This window comes from Rhamphochromis longiceps, linkage group LG3 (assembly GCF_057381845.1).
Source record: "Rhamphochromis longiceps isolate RC_006_pf linkage group LG3, R_longiceps_female_GT1.1, whole genome shotgun sequence".
Classification (NCBI taxonomy): Eukaryota; Metazoa; Chordata; class Actinopteri; order Cichliformes; family Cichlidae; genus Rhamphochromis; species Rhamphochromis longiceps.
Window position 1 is genome coordinate 62,497,873 of NC_140559.1, and position 17,151 is coordinate 62,515,023.

At 39.9% G+C, this 17,151-nt stretch overlaps 1 protein-coding gene across 1 annotated transcript in view; it reads right to left on the bottom strand.

The window, feature by feature from the left end:
- Positions 1 to 17,151, bottom strand: part of LOC146675647 (protein NLRC3-like) — a 340,816-nt gene that overhangs the window by 132,129 nt on the left and 191,536 nt on the right. Inside the window, exon 2 of the mRNA XM_085400627.1 lies at positions 6,463 to 6,470. Coding sequence (XP_085256753.1) covers positions 6,463 to 6,470 — 8 coding nt within the window. The remainder of the gene's footprint in view (positions 1 to 6,462; positions 6,471 to 17,151) is intronic.

The window sequence follows — 17,151 nt, forward strand, 5'->3', positions numbered from 1 at the left end:
GTCAACAGAGGGGGTGGCTGCAACACCAACTCTTAGCCACCTACATACAATGCAGTATTGAGATCCCTTCCCAGGCGCCTCACATCTTGCTTCAGGTGACCTCAGTGGGACACATGATAGTTTGAGGCAAGGTCTTACAGTGGTTTCACGCAAAACCTCAGGTGGTAATGGCCCACGCTGTTGCTCACATCTTAGCTCTTGTGATGGTGTGCATGATCAATAGTGGGTTAACAACTCTCTTAAGCGACACCACCACTAGGGTTAAAGGTGGGACCTTTTGGTTTTAGAACTGAAGAAGCTTTTCACACGAGAGATAAAACATCCTCACAAAACGTAAAGAAGTCCAGTCACTTCCATTCCAAGATCCTTAGACTAGCTGCAAGAGTAGCTGAATCTAGTAGACAGGTGGGATTCATTGAGTGAATCTAACCAGCGCCATCATCTTAAATGTAAACCATTGTTTACAAGTCTTGATCTGTAATCTAAATTTAGCCTGCCGTGCATAATGCATCACTGTAAACTGCCTGCTATTTTCATGCAATCAGTGCATACTTGTATACTTCAGCTGGTTTTTCAGTTTCCTTTCCTTTCATTTTCTGTTTGTCAGTACCCCAAAGTGTTCTGGCTCCATACTACCATAGCTAGGATTATGCACTTGAATTGGAAGGGGTAAGAAAAAGGAACTCAGAATACAATCTGCAGTCTACTGACATCTAGCTGTGAGATTTGTGTGTGGGCAGATCTATAAAACATTTGATGTGATGGAGAAACACAAAATTGAACTTGTCAGTTTGTAACAAAATGTATTTAAAATATGAACCAACATAAATTTATTTATGCAGAGTAATAATCTAGTGAAGATGTGTGTGAATTGTGTAACACAATACCACAATCTCAACAAGAGCGCTTAAAAACAGTGTCAGTCTGATATGACTGCAGAAACAAAAAGCTGTAGAGAATATCTGAGAGAGTCTGTGATGGGATATATAAGATAGGACAAAAAAATAAATAAATAAATAAACAAAACAGGCTGTCCTAACATCTTCTTCCCTGTAGAGAGCAGTGTTGGAATGTACAAAAGAGTTAGGCCGCTTCTGCTTGTCGTTTGAACACAAACTGTCCATTTCAGTCCCTTTTTACTGGACATTTGTTTTTGGTCTATGTCTTTTGACTTATTTGAGCTAACCCAATGAGTCCTATTGTGCTCAAAAGAGGACATCCTGGCCTTTTGTTGCTATTATGTTGCTGATGGTGTGGTGATAGTTTTTTTAGATAAAACTTTTCAGCGTTTTGTTACAGCCTTAGCGGGCGTTGATAGACTCAAGTAGTGAGAGTGTGTGTGAGTTGATTTTTAAAGACATTGTTAGACTCTCCACATCAACTCTTAGACTGATGTCAGTCTGCGACTGTTCTGCACACTTTAAAGCATGTGTGTTGTGTTAGTGTTAAAAGTAAACAATATAAATATTGTTTTACAATATAAAACACTTCGAGGTGTGATTTTGTCCTATAAAAAAATACACCGAATTGAAAATTAAAACATAAATTGAATTAACTATTACATTTTACTTCTTTGTCTAAATGAGCACATATTTTAAGACCATCAAACTCTGATGATGACGTCACTGGACAAAAGAAAAAATCGACTGAGCAGCATTGCCTCGATGTCCTCTGTTGTTAGATTTTGTACATGTGGGATGCTTTATGGTTGCTATAACAAGCCCACCCACACTGAAGTGGTGCTCAGTTGTAATGGAAAACATTCAAATTTTAGGCGGGAAATGGGTCTATTGCGCCAGAAAAAGTACTCCTTTTAAAAGCACTGCTACTTTTATCCAGACCTGTATAAAGTTATATTATTGCCAGATGCCAGATCAGGAAGCTGCATTACAGTTAGTGCAAGCTCGCTGCTTTGCTTATGCAAAATTCTTGGGCAATCATCCAGGTTTTACACCTCTGAAAACAGAGGGAAAGAATCACGAGAGTGATTTTGAGTTGCGAAAGCCCCCTAGTGGAGAATGGAGGCACTCCCAATCGATAAGGAAAAGGCTTACAAACTGATTAGTGATTAACACATCGCAGTCCTAATGAATAACTTAACAACCATTAGTACAACATGAAAAATAATAACTTTTATAACAATTTTCTTACCTTACATTTTTTTTATATTTATGTTAACTAATATGAAATAGTATTAAATGTATACCCTTTTAATTTTCAGTTGTGAACCCTTTTCTACTGTCAACTCCTGTAGTATGAAATCAACTTAGAAATAACAGCTGCATGGAGTCTTTTGGTACTGCCCAGAGTGTATAACGGTAGTCTTATCACAGAGACATGTAGGGAGAGAGGAGTGGCGATAGGTTGGGCGAGCAAGAGAGAGCGAGAGCGGGAGGAGACAAGTGGAGGGACCAGTGATGGGAGGGACAGAGAGAGAGGGGGGGGACAGAGAGAGGGGGGGCGGGGACAGAGATCAAAGCTGTAAAATGTCACTGTTTTCTGTTCTGGCTTTGAGTAGAGCAAGAAGAAGACACAGGAAGTCATCGCAGGGGATCATAAGAAGTTACGACTCTTCCCTGTGAAGAACTAAGTAAAGTGTAGCATTCTGTGGCTGTGAAAGCGCACGGTGGAGCGCGTTGTACTGCTTTGGCAGATTGCGCATTAAATACCACGACGCACAACGGTGGAAAAAGGAAATACCATTCATTGGAGTGACAACTTCATGTCGAACCCAAATTTGAGGTGGCCGAGTCGGGTAGGTGAAAGCAGCGGGGGCTCTCGCTCTCAACCAATGAGAAGGTTAACGTCACTTCTCGGCATGAGTCGTAGAGCTGTCTGTAGATGTGGAAACATTTTCTATTCAGTCATGCGCAGTATAGCGCTTCATTCTCTGAGAATTCAGCTGGGCTCGATCATTATCAGCCTACAGAGAAATGGAGAAACAGGAAATATCATCTTTGAGCTGCATGGTGTGTGATGGCGGGCGCCTTTCGCTACGCACACCACCTCTGGCGGGCAAGCTCTGTGTTCAAGGTAGTGATGCACTCTGCTTTCTATGCCTGTTTGTGCTGTTCCTTTGCAAAGGTTTCAAATGTCTTTCAATAAATCTCAGAAAATCTGTTTGGTTTTGATGGTCAAATTATTTTTTCACTACACCTCACTCAAGTCTGCTTTTGAATCCAGATTTTTGTTACAGCTTTAACGGGCCTTGACAGACTTTAAGTACTGACAGTGTGTATGAATAGTTCTTAAGAACAGCTTTGCATTATCCTTCTTAGAATACATTCAGGCACATGCAGCTCCTGTGATCAAGTACAAGTCAAATATTCTACAGAGGCTCTATTCTCCATAGTGACAGGATAAAGCAACATTAAATAACGGATCCTCCATCTGAACTAATTTCAGTATGTATAAATCTACACTTTAGACCAAAATATTTGTCACACACGATAAAACATAATTAAATAACACAGTGCCTGTTAACTAAAAATTCACGTTTTAAAAGATTTTATTGAGCTTAATACACTATTGACTCCAAACATTTAGATCCACAAAATATCTATTCTAAATAACAAGGAATTAGAAATACACACTGGTAACAGGCTAGGATTCAGATTGAATGGAATCAGAGAGAACCACAATTAATATCTAATTAAACATACCCAGGGATTGGGTTGGGGGGGGGGGGCAAAGGTCATTCAAAGGTCTGAAAGTTGTGCGCAACACATGCACACACATGCATAAGCAAAGCCACCACTTATATACTAGTAGCACTGACTCAAACATTCAGACTTGACACAAAGACAGAAAGGTGAGGAAACACGGAGACTTAACCTGAACACAAAAGATACTACGGACTCACACAGAGATGAGACTGTGACAGAAAAAACACAGAAGAGAGCTAACGTCATTATCTGAAGAGCTCAAAAGCACCAACACCAAAAACCAAAGTAGAGCTGGAACATAATCTATGTCTACTGTGCACAGCCATCTGTCAACATGGGGGGTGGCTGCAACACTAACTCTCGGCCACCTACATACAAGGCAGTCTTGAGATCCCTTCCCAGATACCTCACATCTGGTGACCTCAGTAGGTCACATGATCGTCTGAGGCAAGGTCTTCAGTGGTTTCACTTGAAACCTCTGGTGTTGTAATGGCCCATGCTGTTCTTCACACATTGGCTCAGGTGATGAGGTACATGAACAATAGTAGCGACACCACCACTAGGGTTTAAAAACCTTTTGGCTTTAGAACTGAAGAAGCTTCTCAGATGAGAAACATCGTCACAAAACTTAAAGAGGTTCAGTCACTTTTATTCCAAGCTGCAACTGTAGCTAAGTCACATTAGATAGGTCACCTGAGCCATAACTGAGTTTGCTGTTAATGTCGTAATGGTGGTGACACCAGGGGTTAAAGTGAAAAACTACCAAAGCTATGATTATGCACTTGAATTGGAAGGGGTAAGAAAGTAGAACTCTGCAGACTACAATCTGCAGTCTACTGACTCTAACAAGTCCTATTGTGCTCAAAATAGGGCACACTGGCCTTTCTAATGCTATCTCATGTGTTTAGGTGGCCCTTTTTAATTCCAAACAAGCAGGACATCACAGAAAGAGTTAAACTGAAAGATACTTGTTTTCTCGGTTGTCACGAGAATATATTTGGTCATTATTATGTTCCTGGTGGTGTAGTGATAGTTTTTAACTTTTTTTTTTTACAGCCTGACAAACTCAAGTAGTGAAAGTGTGCATGAATTGTTTTTAAAAACATTGTCAGACTCTCCACATCAATATCTTAGACTCACGTCAATCTGTGATTGTTCTCCACACTTCAAGTCACACCCGAAACCACAAAATGTTCCAGGAAATATCCAGGCAGAGTGCAAAACAACAGCAGGTGCTGACAATCAGTCATGTCAACCGCATTATTCTGTAGAGGCTGCGTTTAATCTGTGCAACTTGTTTTTCTTCTAAAACTGCTTTGCATTCAGACACATGCAGCTCCTGTGGTTACACCACACAGAGTACGAGTCAAATACTCTACATCAATCAAGTTTTAATAACAGAGAAAATAATATAATAATGAGTATAAAATACTTTGAACATTAAAGTGGGCACTGACCGTAACTTTTACTTAAACACTTTCTTTGTTGGAAGTTTACTTTCCATGTTTTTGTGTGTACACAGGTTTGAAAGAATGTGGATTTGTGTTTCTCCTTTCAGAGGATTTTAAGTTTCCTTTTACAGGAAAACATCTGCCCATCGTCCACCACACCTCTCACAGTTTGCAGATATATTTTACTCTCCCTCTTTTTCTCATCTTTAAAGCTTACAGAAGCAGAGGAAACCTTTTAATTACAATATCCATAGCTAATTTGAACTAATTCAAGAAATTGGCTGTAATGCTAGAAAGCTCATGTTTTCCAGGAATGTTAAATTTGTTGTACACAGCAAATTCTGGTCCTTGGAATAAACTCTCAGGGAGTTCAGATTAACTACATTTGAGTGTACATGCGTGGCCATCGAATGAACTCTAGTGCAGAGTTAGAGTAACTCTTTTCCGGGAGTTGATTTTTCAACTCTTTATAGGAGTTAAAACTAAACTCTCACGGAGTGAAATTTCTACTACCATATAGAGTAAAATTTAACTCATAACTAGAGTTAAGTTTGATATTAACTCTTTTGTAGTGTTACTCATCAATTGAAAAAAGTTTTAGGTTTTTGGTGCAAATTACTACAAAAACACAATAGTGATTATTATGAATGTATGGATTTTATTTATCAAAAATAACATATTCAAATATGAATGCTGCATGGATTAACATACATTCTGTGTAACAGTACTGTAATAGCATAATATCCACCATTATTGGCAGCTAAACAGTTGAGGTCAGAAAGGCCTAACATTGGGCGAAAAGAAAAAAAAAAACAGAATTAAAGGAAAAAAATGACTACAGAATAAGCACTTCTTGTAATGCAGTGTTAACGTGAGGAAGACTCTGTAAAGTCTCCATCAAGCCAACAAATTAAGTAATGCAACTCTCTCACAGAACATAAAATTGTGAATCACACCCATATGACATTTGGGCATCAAAACATTTGAAATGTCTTACTTTCTCCCTTTCTAGGACCAGTATCTTCTTAAAAATGGTTTCATTTACCTGAAAAGCAGGACACTGATCATGGAAACACGTTTCATGGTTAACATGCATAACAAAAACAGAGAGAGAGCGAGAGAGAGAGAGCAAGTCTTATTACACACTACAGTTGCAGAGCAAACTACATGAAATACTATATTAAATTATTTTTCTCTAATCTGTTTTATCTTCGTGTTTAAGCTTTTTCAAGTAATGGCAACTAAAGAGTCAAGTATAAGTCAATTAAGTACTGTATCTACATTTCTTTCATGTATGCTGTCCAATAGAGGCTGAACCATTTGAAGTCCGGCATCACTTGTGTCACTGCTCTGACTGCTGGTGGTTGAGACAGACAATGTATCTGTTAGACTTGGAGAGGAGGGCTCTTCCACATGTTGCTTCAGGACAGTCAAATCTGAGGGTGACAAATAAAAATATTAGAATACAAGGTATATACAATCAAAAACACAACACAACAAAGATACCATTTATGCACACAGGGCCAGTAAATTGCACGGTTTGATTAAATTATACTTTCTCCCAGGAGAACAGATGGTTATTTTGTATTTTATTATGGTAATATACAATTTACATACCACAAGGTGTGAGTGTCACATAGTGTGTTAGGTCTGAGCAGTCACGCAGCTTCTTGGATGATTGTGTTTCCAGGATGTCTGAAATGCATGTGATAAATCCAACTTACTGTTGAGCCATGAAAACAGCATTTTGTGATTGTTACCACAGGATATTAGACAAATTAAAAATGTTTATTTAAGAGTAACTGTACAAATCAAATCCTTCAAAATCTATCAGAGCATATATTTACTTACCTTCAGCTGTATAGATGACAAAACACACCTCTTTGACTGCTGCAAGTTCAGGAAAGATATCCTCATCCACCTCTATACCCTGCTCATCCGTGACTTTCAGTGCTGCATTTTCTGGTATGAGAAACTTCTGCTGCACTGAAGTAAAATCATCACTTAGTTAATAACAACATTATCATTTCTTCTTTAATGACTTAGTACAAACCATAACTTACCTGCTCTCACAAAATCTGTGAAGCTGACTTCTTCCAATTTTGCATATTTCTTTGTCTCTCTGTGTTTTACTTTTATCAACATCTTGGCCACCTACGGAAAAAAATACCTTTACTACTATGAAACACAACACAAGAAGAAGAGGTTGTTTATGGTAACTCTATGTAAACTGTGTATAACTTAATCAACGAACACTGTCTTACATTGAGTTAGCCTGTCCACACTAAATATTGCTTAAAATCTATTTAGCTAGGCTGGTTTAGCAGACAATGTGACTGCATGTTTGCTGTGTCCTTGTCTTTACAGTTCTGGAGACAGGGTTGTGTGCATGTCTCAGTGTGCAGCAGGACTAACTAACTGATGTTAATGGTACCTCAACATCTCATCAGTGCAGGCTGCACCTCTCTTTGGTTAAATACGGCCATTACCATGAGTCTAAACAGAATATTACTGTAGTTAGCTAACGTTAAATTAAACGTTGGTGTTAAAATTAAGAAATAGAAATAAACGTTTTCATTGACAACGTGAAATGTGTATCTTAAAATACAGTAAGATAAGTAAGTTAGCTAACTTTTGACTAGCATTAGCCTAGCTGCTATCTCCAAATCAGCATAACATACAGAAAACACATGTAGTGCTAGTTAGTTAACTTTATATTTTACTTGTGCATCCATGTAACTGAATATATATATATATAAATAACATCACTACACTCACAGAAAATTCCAAAGTAAATAAAGTATTTTTACCTCCTACATGTCGGAGTCCAAGAAAGAAACACAGATAGGCGCTGTAACGGTCGACAGACAAACAACACCAGCAATGTGTTGAATTAGACTCCTTAGCACCCAGTGAATGAACACCTAAATATTACACCGCTTTAGAGTACTCCCCAACACTGACTGTAGTATAAGGTGAAAAATAAACTCCCGGAATGTAACTCTTGCGCACTTTTATGCCTAACTCCAGAATATTTAACTCCAGTGATTTGCTGTGTAGGAAGGTACGAGAAGGTTGGGTAGAAATATTTTATCAAAACTCTTTAGCTGATTTGTATGAAACAACTGAAGAGCTTTAATAGAAGTTTTTGTTTTCTGCCAGCCAGAAAAAAACTCACCTCACCTCCTGACAATATGACAACTCACCCTTTTCCTCTACGTTTGGACTCTATTCAGTTCAATTTTATTTATATACAATCAAATCACAATAATTGCTTCATATTGTAAAGTAAAGACCCAAGAATACAAGATTGTGTTCAGCTGTCTGTTTTATAAAGTAAAGATAATACTTTTTTCCACCAACATACTTGATCTAGCGCCACTTTCTGCGTAACAAGCTCATCATCAGATGTTAATCACATGTAAACTTCTCAAAACTCTAAGCACAAAAGAAAAGCTTCCAACTAAACCCACAAAACCTCTGAAGTTCCGGCCAATGTATCAAACCAATGAAAGCAGTTATAGCTGTGCTCACAACCACACAATGTTATCATGTCATGGGTGTGTATTTGTTACACATTTAAAACCCTGTTCTATAAAACAACAACAAAACAAAAAACAAACAAACAAAAAAAAAAGGATTTCTCACCAGCTACTCACTCAATCAACAGAAACATGAGTATATAGTGAAAATCACAGTGGTAACAAAGCATCTGTTGAAATTAGGGTTCTCATTTTTTGTTACTTCCCTTATTGACATAAGAAATGGCTTATAGTAACGGTTTCAATATATATCACAATCACTGCAGTGATTGGTCGCATCACTGGAGGTGACGAAGCGGCTTATGGGAAAGGTGGCCAGTCTGGTGTCATGGTGTGAGGACAACAACCTCACCCACAACACTGATACGACAAAAGAGATGATAGTAGACAGGAGGAAGAAGAGGAGGCCTCACCAGCTGCTGTTTATCCTGAAGAATGAAGTGGAGAAGGTGAGCAGCTTTAGATACCTAGACGTCTACATCGCTGAGGACCTCACCTGGACACTGAACTCCACACAGCTGGTCAAGAAGGCTCAGCAGTGGCTGTATTTCCTGAGGAGGCTGAGGAAATTTGATATTTTGGCCAAGATCCTCAGCAGCTTCTACAGCTGCACTGTGGAGAGCAGCCTGACCAGCAGCACAACTGCTATAGACTGCAAACACCTGCAGTGAGTTATAACAACTGCGGAGAAGATCACCAGGAGCCCGCTGCCCTCTCTTCAGAGCATCTACCATCGCAGAGTCCAGAGGAGAGCTGCCTCCATCCTCAAAGACCTCACACACCCCCAACACCGACTGTTCACACTTCATCCCGACTCAACAACTCCTTCCTCCCCACTGCTATCAGACTCTTGAACAGTAATAATAAGTTTTGGACATCAGGTCTTCTCACATATCAAACCAGCATATTAAGCTCATAGCTCTTTTGCACATAAATCTATTTAGCACTTCAATTTTTTTGTCTCCACTTATTTATTAATATTTTGTACTTTATTTACAAATAACACGGCAAAAGAGAAAGAATTTCATTGTACGGAGAAATGCCTTTTCTTTGCACACATGACAAAAAAACGCTTTGAATCTTGAATCTTGGGATTTGGGTTAGTTAAACAGCGGCCTCTGGTGGACGTCTCGGGAAAAGCCTGCCCGAAACCAGACAAAAAACACCCGTGGGCGGGGAGGCCCCAGAGAGAACCGGCGGCTGGCGCGCTGGGGGGAATACAGTTGGTGTCATGTGTGATAGAGTAGTGCTTTTTTTAAAAAGCCCCCCCTGCGCATGTATTCTTTATTATAATAACAACAAACTCGCCGTCTTTCAGGCGGTTGTTTCTTTAAGGATTTTGAGAATTTAGCTTAGAGAACAAGAGTTGAGCTTTGGCAATTCAGAAAACTGCTGTAATCAACTACTGAGGAGTAACATGCACTCAAATTTAGTAAATGTAACATAAGGGATTTATTTACATATTGTGCACCTCCATCAACTAAAGTAACTTACATACCAGATACATTAATCATTAATGTACACCTCGGTATGTGTGACAAAAATTTGAACCATCACAGTTTCATGAATAATCCATGGCAATGAAGAGTCTCACACTTTACATTTCCTACTTTTCCTTCATACATTTTGATTTCTTGTAAAAGAAAGTTTATCACATCTGTTCACATTGTTTCTTATATATATATATAGAATAATGCAGAAAACAGAGATTTGAGATCGGAAACTTTTTGTATATGTATGTATGTATGTATATTCACTACAAGTCAAAAGTTTTTATTTTGATTACTTTCTACATTGCAGATACCAACCGAAGACATTAAATATAGGAAGCATATCTTTGCAAAGATATGCAGCAAAGAAAAACATTGATAATAACTGTAAAGATGTCTTATATGGTATCTGTATCTTATATTGTATTGCAACAAAAATGTTATAACTTCTAACATTCAGCAGGTCAAAGCTGGAGAAGTTTTCTGATTTGAAGAAATGGGGGCATGTTGTGTGTGTTTATTCATAGGTTGTGCCCTGGTTTGATAGCTGTGGTTACACCACTACTTGCTCATTTCTGTCTGCATGGTTTTAGCTGCATCAGAGCATGATGAACAGCTTCACTGTGAGAGAGTCTAATTTAAAACTATTTCCGTGATTAGCTTCATCAGCTGCAATGTAACAGTGTGCTTGTTTATTGCAAAATGTATCCAAAATGCTAGAAAAAGAGAGTGTATTTTGACTTTTCTTCCTTTTAAATTCAGAATCTAATTCAAAATCCTTTTGCTCACATACAAGGTTATATAGTGAGGATGATAATAATAATAATAATAATAATAATAATAATAATAATAATAATAATAATAACAATAAGCAGGCCCCATCTTACTTTAAAGTCAAGTTAACTGGCTTTATTGTCATTCCAACCATGTGCAGTGGTACACAGTGAAATTAGACAGTGTTCCTCCAAGACTATGGTGCTACAAATGACATTTAAAACAGACAATCAAAACAGGACAACATAAAGTGCATTGTGCAAAAATTGCAAAAAAACCCCCCCAAAACAAAGACAGTGCCTCAGCAGAGAGAACAGAACAATACAGACACAAGACAATGCAGACACAACCGTGCAACAGAAAAGTGCAGCAATGACAGTAACTTGATGTATGAAGGTGTGTTTGTGTGTATGAGCCTGTGCAGATAAGTGCTTGGTAGTGACGTGTATGAAGGTATTTGTGTGTGTGTCAAGTCCAGTGTTCAGGAGTCTGATGGCTTGGGGAAAAAACTATCTCGCAGTATGGCAGTGAGGGCCCAAATGCTCTGGTACCTCTTGCCAGAAGGCAGCAGGGTGAAGAGTGTGTGTGTGATGCGTGGGGGTCCTCCACAATGCTGGTGTCTATGATGGAGGGAAGAGAAGCTCCAATGATCTTCTAAGCTGTTCTTACTATCCGTTGTAGGGTATTGTGATCCAATACGGTACAGTTACCATACCAGACAGTGATGCAGCTGCTCAGGACGCTCTCAATAGTCCCTCTGTAGAAGGTGGTGAGAATTGATGGTGGGAGATGGGCTTCTCTCAGCTTCAACAGGAAGTAAAGACACTGTTGGGCCTTCGTACTTATGGAGCTGGTGTTGATGAACCAAGAAAGGTAATCTGCCAGGTGAACACCAAGGAATTTGGTGCTCTTGACAACCTCCACCGAGGATCAATCAATATTCAGTGGACAGTGATCTCTCTGTGCTCTCCTGAAGTTGACAATTATGTCTTTGTTTTGCCCATGTTCAGAGACAGATTGTTGACTCCACGCCAGACCTCATAGTACCATATCACCCCATAAGAACACTTCACTCTCAAACTGCTGGTTTACTTGTAGTTCCTATACTATTGAAAAGTAGGAAGGTTAGGAATCAGGTCAGGGCTGGAATACACAGCTGGAACGTGTATTACTGCTGGAAGCATCTATCTATTGGATTCCATCTACAACCCGGCGCGTTCATGAGGAACGCCTCGGGACGTGACAAATCATCGGTATATTATGCGGACCAAGTGAGAACAGGCTCGAATACAATGGCTGAGATGGACATCGCCGTTCTGCCTATTTCCTTTGTGGCTAAAGATCAGTGACATACACCTTATAAGTTGCTTTTAATTTAAAGATCACAACTCTTTCGAATGATATATGGGTAGTTAACATTTGTACATGTACATTTTCATCAACTCTTTCTCACCTTGAGCCTCATCTCTTGAACTGAACTCAGGGCTCAAACACAATAACATACATAAACATGTTTATTTATTCCAGATATTGTTGCAGTCACTTATTGTCAGCAGATTAGACGTGTGACCTTCCCGTCTTTGGACAGTTGATAACAAGCCGACTAAACAACAGCAACTGGTTATAAGGTAACATTATGCCAGCTAATGTTAGGCTCAGGTGTCCTAGAAATCATACTTTCCCTCTGATAAACACTTTGATATGATTGAAGATTGTAATAAGAGTTTTTTAGGTAATTGAATTGGGTAGGATCAAGACGTTTACATGTAGTGGTGAGATTTTAAAGCATCAACATTGGAGCTGGCAGCTCTGTAAAATGATATGAAAAATATAAAATTGAACTTGTCAGTTTGTCCCAAAAAGTTTCAGTGGGAGAAACATGTGAAGGGGGAAAAATGATAAGCCATATCATTTTTTGATTGGTTGACATGGTACATTCTTCCACCAAAACGACGGGCCGTTTTTGTTTTTGTTTTTTTTGGGGGGGGGGCATCGTGGCTTAAGACTTGGCAGTTCGCCTTGCAATCAGAAGGTTGCTGGTTCGAACCCCGGCTCCGAAAGTCTCGGTTGTTGTGTCCTTGAGCAAGACACTTCACCCGTTGCCTACTGGTGGTGGTCAGCGGGCCCCGTGGCGCCAGTGTCCGGCAGCCTCGCCTCTGTCAGTGCGCCCCAGGGCAGCTGTGGGTACAATGGTAGTGTAAAGCGCTTTGGGGTCCATAGGGACTGAGTAAAGCGCTATTCAAATACAGACCATTAACCATAAGCAGAGAGTGCTTGCTAGCGCTCTTAGACAGTAAACGTGATGAAACTATTGAAGAAAAAATGCGGTGTATATATTGTTTATCATGACTCTGGTTTTACATGGCCATATCAACACAATTTAAAAGCTGGTATAGATCACCTTGTTGCTTTGTCATCTTAAAGTGGTCATGTGATTGGCTTACCACGACTATATTCTTCTTCAGCCAAACAGTGGCACTCATGCAATTATTTCCCCCCTTAGCTCCAGGTATTGTGCCAAAAAGTGATTTGTCTACCAGAAAGTGATTGCTGTCCGCAGGAGCGCGCACAGCTACTTAAAGCTGTAGCACCCAGATTACTTACATAGACAGCTTCTTCCATGCAACTGATATAAGGTGCATTAAGCTGAACACAGCTTCAACCGCGCCGCATTTTCTTGTTAGTAACGGTAACGGCGTTGTAACGATAGGAACAGTAATTAGTTAGATTACTCGTTACTGAAAAAAGTAACGCCGTTAGTAACACCGTTACTTGTAACGCCGTTATTCCCATCACTGGTAACCATCTCCTCATGTCTCCTTGCATCAGTGATCTCAGCTCCCTAGTCTTTCTAGTTTTTTTTTTTTCCAAGTATAGGTTTTGGTTACATTTATTTCGGTTCCCTGTTACATTCTTGCATTTTGTATTTGCTTCTCAGCCAAATAAATGGCTCATTTTGAGTTTAACCTCACCTTCCAGAAAGTGTGTATTTTCATATTATGACAACTCACCCTCGTCTTCTAAGTTGGATTCTGTTAAATTCAATTTTATTTATCACATATCATAGCACCAAATCATAATAATTGCTTTATATTGTAAAGAAATACCTGAGGATACAAGATTGTGTTCAGCTGTCTGTTTTAAAAAGTCAGGTAAAGTTAAGACAATACTGTTCTCCACCAAGATACCTGATGTAGCACCACTTTCTGCTTAACAAGCTCATCATCAGATTTTAATGACATGTAGAATTCTCAAAACTCTAAGCACAAAAGAAAAGCTTCCAACTAAACCCACAAAACCTCAGAAAGTTCCGGCCAATGTGTCAAACCAATGAAAGCAGTTATAGCGTGCTCACAGCCACACAATGTTATCATGTCATGGGTGTGTAATTATTACACATTTAAATCCCTGAAAACCGACAGTTAGGGGATGCAATATGTTTATAACAAGAACAAAAAATGGATTTCCCACCGGCTTCTCACTCAATCTACAGAAACATGAATATCCTGAATATCCTGAAGAATATACTACATATATATGTAGTATATTCACTACCAGTCTTTTTTTTTTTTACTACTTTCTGCATTGTAGATACAAACTGAAGACATCAAATATATACAGTGGGGCAAAAAAGTATTTAGTCAGCCACCGATTGTGCAAGTTCCCCCACTTAAAATGATGACAGAGGTCAGTAATTTGCACCAGAGGTACACTTCAACTGTGAGAGACAGAATGTGAAAAAAAAAAATCCATGAATCCACATGGTAGGATTTGTAAAGAATTTATTCGTAAATTAGGGTGGAAAATAAGTATTTGGTCACCTCAAACAAGGAAAATCTCTGGCTCTCACAGACCTGTAACGTCTTCTGTAAGACGCTTTTCTGTCCCCCACTCGTTACCTGTATGAATGGCACCTGTTTGAACTCATCATCTGTATAAAAGACACCTGTCCACAGCCTCAAACAGTCAGACTCCAAACTCCGCCATGGCCAAGACCAAAGAGCTTTCGAAGGACACCAGGAAAAGTATTGTAGACCTGCACCAGACTGGGAAGAGTGAATGTACAATAGGCAAGCAGCTTGGTGTGAAAAAATCAACTATGGGAGCAATCATCAGAAAATGGAAGACATACAAGACCACTGATAATCTCCCTCGATCTGGGGCTCCACGCAAGATCTCATCCCGTGGGGTCAAAATGATCATGAGAACGGTGAGCAAAGATCCCAGAACCACACGGGGGGACCTGGTGAATGACCTGCAGAGAGCTGGGACCAAAGTAACAAAGGTCACCATCAGTAACACACTACAACGGCAGGGAATCAAATCCCGCAGTGCCAGACGTGTTCCGCTGCTGAAGCCAGTGCATGTCCAGGCCCGTCTGAAGTTTGCCAGAGAGCACATGGATGATACAGCAGAGGATTGGGAGAATGTCATGTGGTCAGATGAAACCAAAGTACAACTTTTTGGTATAAACTCAACTCGTCGTGTTTGGAGGAAGAAGAATACTGAGTTGCATCCCAAGAACACCATACCTACTGTGAAGCATGGGGGTGGAAACATCATGCTATGGGGCTGTTTTTCTGCCAAGGGGACAGGACGACTGATCCGTGTTAAGGACAGAATGAATGGGGCCATGTATCGTGAGATTTTGAGCCAAAACCTCCTTCCATCAGTGAGAACTCTGAAGATGAAACGAGGCTGGGTCTTCCAACATGACAATGATCCAAAACACACCGCCCGGGCAACAAAGGAGTGGCTCCGTAAGAAGCATTTGAAAGTCCTGGAGTGGCCTAGCCAGTCTCCAGACCTCAACCCCATAGAAAATCTGTGGCGGGAGTTGAAAGTCCGTGTTGCTCGGCGACAGCCCCAAAACATCACTGCTCTCGAGAAGATCTGCATGGAGGAATGGGCCAAAATACCAGCTACTGTGTGTGCAAACCTGGTAAAGACCTATAGTAAACGTTTGACCTCTGTTATTGCCAACAAAGGTTATGTTACAAAGTATTGAGTTGTATTTTTGTTATTGACCAAATACTTATTTTCCACCCTGATTTACAAATAAATTCTTTACAAATCCTACCATGTGGATTCATGGATTTTTTTTTCACATTCTGTCTCTCACAGTTGAAGTGTACCTCTGGTGCAAATTACTGACCTCTGTCATCATTTTAGGTGGGGGAACTTGCACACTCGGTGGCTGACTAAATACTTTTTTGCCCCACTGTAAAGCAAGATATATGCAAAGATATGTGGCAAAGAAAATTGATAAATAACTCTTATATTGTATCTGTTACATCAGCTGTCCCCAACCCCCGGGCCTCGGACCGGTACCGGTCCGTGAGTCGTTTGGTACCGGGCCGCGAGAGTTGAGGCTCAGGTGTGAAATGTATGGTTTTCAGGGTTTTTATCGGTTTTCAGCGTTATTTTGTTACCGTTTTTATCGTTAACTTGGTTTTCCTGGGTCTTTTCACGTGTGTTATGAATAAATCTTCTTTTTTTTCGGTACCGGTACTAGTTTTATTTTGTTGTATTTATCCGCGACACCTTAAAGGCCGGTCCGTGAAAATATTGTCGGGCATAAACCGGTCCGTGGCGCAAAAAAGGTTGGAGACCGCTATGTTACATCACAACAATGTTACAATTTGTAACACTGAGCAGGTCAAAGCTGGACAAGTTTTTTGATCTGAAGAAATGAAGGCATGTTGTGTGTGTTTATTCATAGGTTGTGCCCTGTTTTGATAGCTGTGGTCACACCACGGATAAAGTTTATTTGTTCATTTCTGTCTGCATGATTTTGGCAGCAGCAGACAAAATTGAACTTGTCGTTTTGTCCCAGAAATTTGATTCTGTTCATTAGTGTTTTCAGTGGGACAAACATTTTGTCACTCATCAATGACTGAAACTAGCAGCACTGACGAACAATGGGCTGGGAGGCCAGTTTCTTGACCATTAATGTGCAAACTGTCATGAATTCTGAATCAGGAGCTCGAGCTTGCACTCTGCTGCATGGGCTCCTACACCCTCTCCTCTTGGAGTTCTCAGTTGCCATGGATTGAGTATGCACATAACTGTCTCACCTCCTGAGCTACAGGTCTTTCTCCTTATCAGGTTTCCCTGGGATGCCAACCACTGTTGTTCCCAGAAGTGGCCATTTCTTCAGTTCTATGTGGCTAGAACTGAAGAAAACTTGGAACCTGACCAGAGTCTGTCCTACCGCTGAAAGACCTCA